This window comes from Montipora capricornis, chromosome 1 (assembly GCF_036669925.1).
Source record: "Montipora capricornis isolate CH-2021 chromosome 1, ASM3666992v2, whole genome shotgun sequence".
Lineage (NCBI taxonomy): Eukaryota > Metazoa > Cnidaria > Anthozoa > Scleractinia > Acroporidae > Montipora > Montipora capricornis.
In genome coordinates this window covers 39,638,773-39,650,308 of record NC_090883.1, presented here as the reverse complement: position 1 = coordinate 39,650,308, position 11,536 = coordinate 39,638,773, and the positions used below count along the sequence as shown (strand labels likewise).

The 11,536-nt window shown below is 37.7% G+C and overlaps 2 protein-coding genes across 2 annotated transcripts in view; one reads left to right on the top strand and one right to left on the bottom strand.

The window, feature by feature from the left end:
- The first annotated feature begins 503 nt into the window (after positions 1-503).
- Positions 504-2,551, top strand: LOC138043280 (peptide methionine sulfoxide reductase MsrB-like). Its single transcript, XM_068889474.1, has 5 exons — positions 504-673; positions 947-1,035; positions 1,595-1,671; positions 1,748-1,901; positions 2,413-2,551. The coding sequence occupies exons 1-5, from the start codon at positions 511-513 to the stop codon at positions 2,512-2,514; spliced, it is 585 nt and encodes a 194-aa protein (XP_068745575.1). The 5' UTR covers positions 504-510; the 3' UTR covers positions 2,515-2,551.
- Positions 2,174-11,536, bottom strand: part of LOC138043271 (uncharacterized) — a 9,564-nt gene continuing 201 nt past the window's right edge. Inside the window, exons 1-9 of the mRNA XM_068889466.1 lie at positions 11,533-11,536; positions 9,366-9,511; positions 9,187-9,250; positions 7,490-7,581; positions 6,876-6,994; positions 6,103-6,195; positions 5,231-5,343; positions 4,106-4,183; positions 2,174-3,705 (exon numbers count right to left, since the gene is read on the bottom strand). The exon at positions 11,533-11,536 is cut by the window's right edge and continues 201 nt beyond it. Of these exons, the coding sequence (XP_068745567.1) occupies positions 3,571-3,705; positions 4,106-4,183; positions 5,231-5,343; positions 6,103-6,195; positions 6,876-6,994; positions 7,490-7,581; positions 9,187-9,250; positions 9,366-9,511; positions 11,533-11,536 (844 nt within the window). The 3' untranslated portion in view covers positions 2,174-3,570. The remainder of the gene's footprint in view (positions 3,706-4,105; positions 4,184-5,230; positions 5,344-6,102; positions 6,196-6,875; positions 6,995-7,489; positions 7,582-9,186; positions 9,251-9,365; positions 9,512-11,532) is intronic.

The window sequence follows — 11,536 nt, the reverse complement described above, 5'->3', positions numbered from 1 at the left end:
AATGCTAAAATTAGGCCTAAAACAATATTCAGGCTTAACTGTTAGGATTTCTAATGGGTCTGTGCTTTTTCCGTGACAGTTAAATTTTAACCTCAGTCTGCATTTTACCGGGGCATTTTACCCCCAGTCTACAGTCTGCGATTTACACTGACCGCGCTATTTGTATCAAATTGGTAGGCAGTCTGCAGTTGTGATACACCTACCTCCAAGAAATGCCAACTAAACCCAGGAAGGAAGAGGCATGTGAACATTTGCACAAGGGTAGGCGGGTTTTTTTCGAAAATTGAGGGTTTTTTTAGAAATATTTGTTTCCAATCATATTTTAAAGAACCACCTTGTTTTTCAAAACAATCATCATTGCCTGTTGGTTGCCTTCGTCTGCGTGATAGCCGATGCCCTTGGCACGTTATACGAGGAAATCGGTCTCTCCAGTTACTGACGAGGTAGGTCTAATTTTTAGTGGTTTGCCTGTGTCATTGTAAGCAGTGGAATGGAAACTAGTAAAGAAAGATGGCGGCAAGAAGGTTATGGAAAGGATTGGAAATTTGTCAATCTTATGTTACTGTTAACTCCAGGGATAAATTTAATTTGTTAAAAACACTATCAGCACGATCTCAAGACACAAAAAACCCAGGCTTAAGGATTTGTGCAAGAGGAATTTGTTTTTATCAAGGTAAGAGTACATAGCCTGCAGCCGCTTTTTACAGTGTTGTCACGCAACGCACCTCTTGACAAAATGTACCTTTTTTGTCTGAAATCTGCTAGATCTGATGATGTGCTCTGTTTCTATTCAAATTTAAAAAGGATTTACTTAATCATTACCACCCCATCAATAATCGACCAGTTTAAGTTTGTAAGAACCAATTATGAATTAATAGAAATATTGCTGATAAGTTTTTATTGCTATTATTTACTATTAATAAAAAAAATATGAAAACTTTTTCAGCCTCCATGGTTAAGAATTCAGACGTTGAATGGAAGGCAAAACTCACACCTGAACAGTTTTGGGTCTGTAGGCAAAAAGGAACTGAGCCGGTATGAGGAATAGCTTATAAATTATTTCATTATTATACTCTTCAATGCAATGCCAATGGATCTCAAAAGCATTGGAAGATTAAAGAATTGTATGTTTGTTTTAGCTGAGAGGGTTAAGATGATGCCTTAGGTTTCCCTGTTAGCAGAGGTTTGTTTTCTTTTCGCATTCACTGGGCCGTACTCATCAGCCAAGTGAACAAGACAGGAAAGAGACCTCTGCTAACAGAGAAGCCTCACGTCAATGATTGAATTCTATTATTTGGAAGTTGGGGCATTTTCTGTATGAGGGTGTGCCAACCTTTCTTTGCACAACTGACAAGCCCTTCCTGTGAAAAAATACTGATCCCTGATTGCTTTCACAATATTAATATTGCCATGCTTGATTCTCACAGGACAAACTAGGTCATGCTCTCTAGATTGGGGACCACGTAGTCTAAACCAATATTATTGGGTAACACTTTGACTAATAACACTTAATGTAAGAATTGCGCTGAGCAGCCTTCGAATGACTCAGCTTTAGAAAGCACCAGGTCTTATTTGTATCAAATGATCTTTCTAGCCTTGGTCAGGTGAATACGTCGATTTGAAAACTAAAGGGATTTATACGTGTGTGTGCTGTGGCAGTGCCTTGTTTAGGTAAGACATGTTTGGCCATCTGTGTATTTCTATGGAACAGGTTCTAGGTTCAATGCATTTTGTGTTCAAATCACAGCTCATCCAGCAAGTTTGACTCAGGTACAGGTTGGCCGTCATTTCATTCAGCTCTCGAAATGTCATCTGATGACAAGATGCCCGCTCAGCTGACGGTTGTTGAGAAAAGTGACAACAGCCATGGAATGGTTAGAGTTGAAGTTCTTTGTCGTAAGGTAAACTTTATGTGCAGCCTTTTTCCTTCCCACTTTTCAAGAAGTTGAACAGACCACACTCATAAAAAGGGTCCCAAATTCCTAATCAAGATGTTCCAGCAAAACAACCATATTACCACAGTGATTACGACAATGTTTTGGACTGTGCAGTGGGTGCAGTGATTCTTTTACATGTAGATGCCTCTCAGCATTAAGTGACATAGGGACCATCCATTGCACAAAAGTTGGCCAAACTTTCAAATGATGAAAAAATACACATACAAAAACAAACCCCAGGAGCCTGAAAGTTCATTTGCTCAAAGTCCTTACTCCATTATTTATTGATCTTACAATTCTGCTCATCTCATTTTCTCATTTTAATCATTACGTCACATTGAAATCATTGTTATCACTGTTTTCTTGCACATTAATTAAGCTCAAAAGTCCACACTCTACTCACGCCCAATTGTATTAAATGAATCCCAAACTACTGTGTGTATTGTGAAATGTTTCAATTCTCTTTCAATTCCAGTGTGATTCTCATCTTGGCCATGTGTTCCCAGATGGTCCTCCGCCTACTGGTCTCAGATACTGCATCAACAGCATATCACTGAAATTCCAGGCAGAGGATTAAAGACGTCAAAAATTTTGAGGTTAATAGGCCTTATTCACGATAGCCGCCATGTTGGTTTTCATATTGTCATGCAAATTAGCCATGTGTTATGCTAGGGGGCAAACATTGAAAAAAAGGCAATTCGCAGAAAATTGGCTCGTCGAAATATTGAAATAGCATTGCTATTAAGTACATTTTAGAATTTAGAATTAAGTACCTTTTATACTACTTTTTATCTTTGACATTTTGACTTTCTACTTTGTTATCTCCTCATTTTTCACTAAAAAAAATCGAAGTAACTTGTGTAATCATTCTATTTTACTACTTAGGTGACAAACATTCAATGAACGTGAAAAAAAACATCTGTGTGGCTAAGATGTTTGTTATAACCTCTCGAACTTGTGTTGTTTGCCCCCTCAGAAGTGTGTAGCTAATTTGCATGATAATAGCAAATCCAGCATGACGGCCATCACAAATAAGGTCTATTGAGGACAATTTTTGTGTCTTTAAAAAAACATTACGTATATTTACTGAAAACTCTGAGTGACAAAGTGAGACATTCCAAAAACTGTTCATTTTACAGCAGCCATGTTTAGGTACAGTATGCTGTGAGTACAGCTACTTGCAGCATTTCAAGCTGCTACCTAAAGGCAGTTTTTGTGGTACCAGCACTGATCTTGGTTCTCTAATATCCAAAAAAGCCAGCATTAATTGATTTTATTTGGGAGTGGGTGGCACAAGTTAATCACTACCAAGCTCATTTTTTATGTACAATAGCAAGTCATATTTTACATTGTTTTGCATTAGGTATGATCAAATAATTTGTTATAAATTAGTCATTACTTTCAGATAGGCAAATTCTAACCCTTTCCATCCTGAGAGTCATCTTGGCGATTTAAGGGTGTGAATGGGTTAACATCATCTAGGTCCACTAGTAAACTCTTCAAGTAAGCTCTTTTAAAAACATTATGATGTGATATTTATGTGAAGATATTAAGTGACTCCCAAAAATTGTATCCAGATGTTACAGAAGAACCCTGACAGCAAACTGTCGATGGCAGCATTCCACTTGTAGCCTCACAATTTCTTCTGGCCAGGTGAAAAAGGATTCTTTTCATTGAGATGTATTGAGCTTAGTGTGTGATTAACAACTCTGTGATGTGCTTCATCTGCTCTTATTGCCAGTATCACATCTTGCATAACTGCTCCTTCCTAATAATGACATATTTGAAAAAGCTAAGAGAAGAGGATCCAAGAGAAAAAAAAACAGTAAAGAAAATGGTGAAACCTTTTTAAAAGCAATTCCCCCTCCTTTTGAGGAGGATGGTATCAAAGATTTCTGTGATAGATCCTTATAGTATTTTGCACCTAAAACGTTCTGGGATCGTTACAACATGGAGAGGGTCAAGGAGGACCAAACACAAAGGAAAAGGCACTTGCAAAGGAAATAAACTGAATGATGGGTGTAGTACTCCTTTTAAGTGTTGTGAGGGGATTAGGCATATCTTTGAAAAAGGGTCAGTTAAAGACTCTCATTTAAAAAAAAAGTGTGTAGGAATTGTGAGAAACCTTATATTAAGCAATTCTGTAGTTTCCTATTTATTGGTGATACCTTGAGTCTCCAGTAGTTAATAGCAAGTGTTGGTGCAGGTTTTGTTCTCCAGATAGGTAAAGTACCATCATCAATGCACTAAAAATATCAATCAAAATTTTTGTGAGTTTCGTGAGTTTCATTTTATGGAATAGACCTAATTGGCTAACTCAATGTTGTACCCAATTCAAATCTCCCGGGACTAAGATTCTTTGTGTATTGTATTTGCATGATAATGTAGCATTCATATTAAAATGATATGGAAATACCTGGAACAAAACGTTTTATTTCCAAAGGGTCTGAAATGGGTACAACATTGAGTTAGCCGCTTAGGTCTATGTACTCTAGATTTTTTAATTAAGATGGCTTGTTGTGCTCATTGGAGTGGACAATGGCATATTTAATACAATTAGATTCTTTAGTAAGCTTGTCATTCAGGGCCCGGTTACTTGATCTTAATTTCTTGATCCCAGCAAAGTTTGTGGGTCTATTTCCATGCAGGGGCTTAAAGCTAAGATGGTTTACAGGGACATCTAGCATGATTATTTGCTCTTTGATAAATGGTGAATTCTGAACATAATGGAGACGGTTAAAATAATCATTTTGGTAGACCTTTGATTGGATAGCTTCTGTGGGTTGAAACTCAAAATCAGAAAAAGATCATGAACATTTTCAGTCACATGATGTCCCTGTAATGACCTTACAATACCTCAGCATACAAATAATACTATAATGCTCATAGTAACTAGAAGGCTATCAGGGGGTATTCAAATCAAATCAAATCAAATCATGTTTTATTATGTAAAACAAACATAAAAGGAAACATCAGAGGTTATCTCCCACTCCTTGTTGTGCAATGGACTGCAGCGCAAAAAGGATGTAACAACAATTTTTGTGTTATGTTAAGCAGGTTTAACCCATTGACTCCTGAACTGCTCAGGACTAATTGACAAATAAAATTGTCCGGCATTAGACCAACCTCGTTCCCAGGGTCTCTCTTTTCTGCCACCTTTATCTCAACAAAAAAGGAGGCAGAGAAGAAAGACCCTGGGAACAAGGTTGGGAATCTATTAAGTCTCAGTCCGAAGTGTCAGTGGGTTAAGGGTCGATAGATTCATTCCTTGCTTCAACCACTAGCTTGCTAACCTTTAAACAATAAGAGTAGGTTTTGACTGCCTCTTCTTCAAGATAACCAACAAATCTGTGACAGAATCTGGGGCTCAGCATATATGCAATGAAAAAGCAATTCACAAATACACCTAAAATTTGAAAAGAAAAACAGACCAACTAAACAATAATAATTTACAATAATTGTTATTATCATTTACAGTTTCTTTACAGATGTGGTTCACTCATCTATTTTGAATGATGTTTGTGAACCCCAGAACACAGTAAACAAGCTGGCTACTTTCTTCAACACTGGTTGTCATTATCACATATAAGAGGGATGACTTTATAAGATGTTGATCAATGAATTGGAATAAATAACACATATGGTAAATACACCCCTAGGATCAACACCACCAGTAAGTTCTCCTTAAAACTTGTGTCAACAGTGCTAAGCATAAAAAAAATTAATTTGCCTAAAATTAATATGCCTAAAATTTAAGCTGCAGAGTCAAATATTGTTCCCCTTGAGTGCAAGTTTTATATCTTTAATTTATCCATTAACAATGATTTCTTGAGTGCTCCATTGTGGAAACAATAAAATCATTCCATTCAATAAACAACACAGTCTGTGTTTGTGCACACCATTAACTGTGAAAGCAGCATGAGAGTTCAGGCTTTTCTTTTAGGCAAATATAACAAGCTGCATTCACACACACAAAGCATGTCATTAATGTGGTTTTTCCTACATCATGCACTGATAGTGAGACAGAGGATGTTCATCTACTATTTATCAGTATTGGCTCCATCTATACAAAGGGTAGATATGATTTTGCTTCACAACAAACAAGAACTAAAATGTTTGAACAAGGGTTACTGACAAAGCAAATAACTAGTTTGTTAATACTCACCCTGTGCTAAAAGAATAACTCCTCTGAATAGTATTCCAGGCTGTTTTAATTCCAAGGCGGTCATCAAATGCATTCGCTCATTCTCAGCTTCCTCTTACATTGTAGGTTTTTAAGACATGATAATAAAATAATTAGCAACTATTCACCGAACAACAAATTTTGGAGGAAAATAACTGGCCAATTTTTTCAAGTTTCAATCCATTTCCATCCCCTTCATCTGTGGTTGCAAACAACAGAGAATAGCTTCAGTGCACTTCAGCAGCCATTGGCAACAAAACTACTAACAGCAATATTTTTTGGTCTTCATTGGTGCAAAGATGTCTGTTAAGGTGTTTTGAATTTTTACTAACACAGCGTGACACTGCCCCTTTAAGAACACAACTGGCAACCAGAGATGCTGCTGTCTTTTAACAGCTGGCTTCCTTATTGAGCCAACCTAGCTTTTTCTTATTAATTATTATTAAGTGACTCATTTTTAACTAAAGGCTCCAGCAAATAGCCTGGCTTCTCCTTGTAAACACGGTTTCTGTGATCCAATTCATCCATACAATCACCTACAGGCAGAGAAGGATGATCACTTTACTAGGAACATTGCCTGCTTTTTTTTTGTGAGAGCACACTCACTGTTTCTCTCAGCTTACCCTGTGGTAGGTCAGTAATCTACTAATCCTGAAAGTCTGTTACTCTTCCAATCAATCGAGGGCCACCTTTTTGACACCAACTGGGCCCACCACTGTCCTTATTTAAAACAACTTATTGCAAAGACCTAATACCAAGCAATGTATGAATCCATCCGTGGTCTCTTGTAAGTTTCCTCAGAGAATGAAAGTGACGAGCCATGGCTGCGATCATCCCTGGTACACCAGCCACTGTCTCTAACATGATGATACGACTACCAAAAAGTAAATAAAGAACCCTAACAGTCACTTTGTAGTATAAATGTGAACACAATTTAAACCTAAGGTGTTATCAACAAAACAAAACCTGAGTTTCCCGTGGGCAGTGGAAAGATTGGAAGCACAAGCACAGCTATTTGAGCTTTTATGATAGAGTTCTTTCAGCCAGTATGGTTAGCCAACAGTTTTGTTTCAGCCCTTTCCCTGGTAGTGTTGCCAAAACAAAGTTGAGGGTGAGGTTAGGATTAGCCTAACCTAGACCTACATGTAGATTAGCTTTGGGTTAGGGTTAGGATTAGTCTGAACTCGGCCTAGGTTCAGCTAACCCTAACCCTAACCCTAACCCAAGCCCTTGACCTCACTAAACCCTCTTTTTAGCAATGTCACATTATTATTATTATTATTATTATTATTATTATTATTATTATTATTATTATTATTATTATTATTATACCCTCAAGAACAACAGTGGTCTCTCAGATATGACTTACTTCAACCACTTATTCTCAGTCATCTTTCCAACTTTGTACAAGGAGATGATATCAAATGCAATCCTCAAAAATTGCACCGAGCCATAGGCAAGCTGGAAGAAAAGTACAGTTCAGAGGCTTTCAACAATAACGAATAATGAATAATAATTCATCATTATTATTCCACTATTATGCCATTTTACCATATTTGGTCAAGACAATGCGCAAAATATGAGACGGTAATACACTGTCAGTAGTGTACCGGTTTGACCAGTTTAGAACAGAGCAAATACGGACGGAACGGGAGATTTTCAATGAAAGAAATTGTTTTCAACATGATATAAAGCCTGAGAATTTATCTTGTCATCACTTGTCTCTCGTCATTTCGTTTATACAATCAAATAAAGGACAGATGATGCATTTTTTTAGAAACACTCTTACCAGATAAACTTGAATCAAAATAACACCTTTTTGTAATGGAATAATAAATCTCTTATTCGATGGTTTAACATATAATACTCGCGGACATTTTGCTCATTGCTGGTATTTTTCCTTGCCCCTGCGGGGCTCGGAAAAATACTACGCAACTCGCAAAATGTCTGCATGTGTTATATGTTAAACCATCGAATAAGATGTATTTATTCATACATGGTGATGTTTACAGCTTTAAGCTTGGGGACTTGAATGGATGAATATAATTTTGTTTATTACAGCCTGTTGAAGTGAGTCTGACAACGGAATATTGGTGCTGGTAATGCACATGTACAATAATTATGTCTGTGAATCTATCTAACATTTTACAGTAAGAATTAATGGTAAAAAAACATGTTTTGACCGTGCTTTGGTCATTATCAAGTTAGTAAGAAAATAAGAATATTAGCATATATATGAAGAGAGAGAAACAATGGCCAGGGGTAAAATACGTACAAAGTATAAAATCTATTGAAAAAAAAGGGTGTTAAAACAAAAACAAAAAAACATGCAGAAACTCAGAGTTGTAAAAAAAAGGGGGGGGGGGGCAATAAAAACAATAAAACATGCAGGAATGATTTAAAAACCATAGCACAAATTGAGTCAGACTGTACATGGAGACTTGGTTTCATAAAAAAATGAGGCAGTCAAATTTGTTTGTGCATTTCTGTAATACACATTAAAATTCTTCCGTTGGAGTTAAAAGGTGTTCATCGTGGAAATGCTTGCCAATGGATGATGACGATCAGTTAAGCAATGCGTTGATGCAAGTGCCAGTGTGTGAAACCAACATAACCTGCATTTCACAGGCCACATTTAAATTGGTAAACAAGGCAGTGTTGGTTACAACTAGTGGCTTAAATTCTCACAGTTTAATATCTCCTTGTGACTTGCAAAAACAGGCTGAACAGTGGTGAATTTTCTGGCTCAGGTCTTTAAGTTGATACAAATCTGCAGACTATCAGCTGAGGCTTGGTCTTTAAATGGAAGAACAATGCAAACAGTGTCTTATCCATTAGCATCAGCCGGTGGAGAGGCAGGTTGATCAGATACTTTGACGGCAGTAAAGCAAATGATTGATGAGTCAATCAATGGAATCGACTTAAAGACATGAGCCAGAAAATTCACACCACTGTTCAGTCAATTTTTGTATGTTGTTGCACATTGGAAATGGGCAGATTTGGATCAGTATACTAAAGGTGAGAAATCCTAACAAGCTGTTCCCAACTATCTCCCACTTTACAGACCTTATCAACTTTAGTGAGTGCTTCCTGATGTGTTACTTCAACACTGTTCAACTCATCTTCGGACCTAGGTTAAATTAATGTTAAAAAATCATCTAGACAAACTCAGCATGACAAAATACTAATAAATATTTTTAACAAGTGAAAACTTTTAACATAAAAAATATCACATTTTTTATTACCAAATGGGATGTGGCATCCTGTAAGCCTCAATGCCCCTTGTAGCATCACCATCTTCTGGTTCTTTTGTCAATGTTCTTTCTTTAAAGTGAGGTGATGAATCCTTTCCTGTACAGATGACGCTGGTTGATAACAGTCGACACAACGGCTAAATGTAAGAAGACAAGGTTTTGTCATGTTGTTTGAATATTTCTTTAGATAAGTTCCTTAATCCCTGTGAACTAGATACTCTTGAGGGGATTGTGTAAGGGCTAACCCAATCGGCATCCTACATGTATGATTGTTTCTAAGCAACACTGCAGCATGCTATAATTTATTTTTCCAAGGAAGCTGGAAAGTTGGCTTATTCTAAGGTCCGCTAAAATATCAGCTATGCTGGGCAGGCTATGTCTCGTATGTGGCAAGAATCACTCCGCACAGTGAACTGGCCTCCGGGCAGAGCAATGTTGAGCAGCTGCGGTATCAATCACCAGAACTGGATGACCCCTGCCTCAGACCAAGATGCTTGAAGTTTGTCTGGTGAACAGAAAGAGGTATTTTTTTGGCCATCCACAAAAAGACAGCTTGGATGTTAGGGATACCCAGGGCAAGTAGGCAGCTGGTTTGAGTAGAGGATCAACATGGTTTGAAAGAATTTTTCTTTAATTACTTCAATTAAAGGAAAAAAGGAGCCAACTCCTCTGAGCTAAGTAGCTGACAAGTTTTGTCAACTGTTGGTTCTTTAAAGCACTGGGTATCGTCTGGTTTCTCGTTCACCTCCCTTCAATTCCAACAGAAACAAAAAACCAGGTCGGCAACAGGTGTTGGTTGTTGTTGGTTTAGCTGTTGGTGCTGCTTCCTCTTTGACTCCTTGTGGTCCTGTCATCATTTTTCAAAATCTCTTGTTGCTAATTATAAGTGGATCTTGTAATTAGCAACAAGAGATTTTGAAAAATGATGACGGGACCACAAGGAGAAAGAGGAAGCAGCACCAACAGCTAAACCAGCAACAACCAACACCTGTTGCCGACCTGGTTTTTTGTTTCTGTTGGAATTGAAGGGAGGTGAACGAGAAACCAGACGATATCCAGTGCTTTAAAGAACCAACAGTTGACAAAACTTGTCAGCTACTTAGCTCAGAGGAGTTGGCTCCTTTTTTCCTTTAATTGAAGTAATTAAAGAAAAATTCTTTCAAACCATGTTGATCCTCTACTCAAACCAGCTGCCTACTTGCCCTGGGTATCCCTAACACCCAAGCTGTCTTTTTGTGGATGGCCAAAAAAAATACCTCTTTCTGTTCACCAGACAAACTTGACAGTTTGTAATGCCAACAATAATTTCAAAGTTTGAAACCAAAAAATAGAAATCCTCGCATTTAGGTGACCTCGAAAAATCTACGCTTACCTGCCACCCCACCCCCACTCCAAGTTTAGGGGTTTTTTTCATCCTGAACCCCACCCTAAGCCTAATGTTATTGCATCCCTTGTACGCACACAGCCAAGATATTATCCTGCGAGCAGAGTCTCTTTCGATCTTCCTAGATAAGTCGGGAAGAGGAAAGTAGACTCTGCGAGCCGGCTCGACTTTCTTTGATTTAATTGCTGCTCATCCAATGAAATGGAAGAGTCAGTCCAGTTTCGACTTGTCAAACCTGTTTTTTAAATTTGTGCGCATGATCAATCGCCACACTTCATCGATATTTTTTAAATTTACAACAGCGTGACAATTTTTAACTGTCTAAATTCCCATGAGTATTTCCTCCGTGTGTCGGTTACAGGCTACCTTGCCAGAATTGAGAAACCTATTAATTTTTTAAGTAAAAATTGAAATGGCAATTTAAAAACTTGAACTATCTTGAGTTTCCAAGGAAATGATTCCTTGTTGTCGTGTGTTTGCCAGAGTTCGAAGATATCCCTACTGTTTGTTTTGGTTTTGTGGTTCTACGGTTACTAGTCATGCGTGACTGACTCCCGAATTCTCCCGGCATGCTCAACACGAAATGTCGAGCCGGCTCGCAGAGGCTACTTTCCTCTTCCCGACTTATCTAGGAAGATCGAAAGAGACTCTGCTCGCAGGGTACCAAGATATGAGTGCTCCAAAACAAATAAAATTAAAAGTGCAGCTATCGGGAAATGAAGCTTCATTCTCAGGCTTTCTCTACTGCGTGACGATAAATTAAAATTGTCTTACCGTG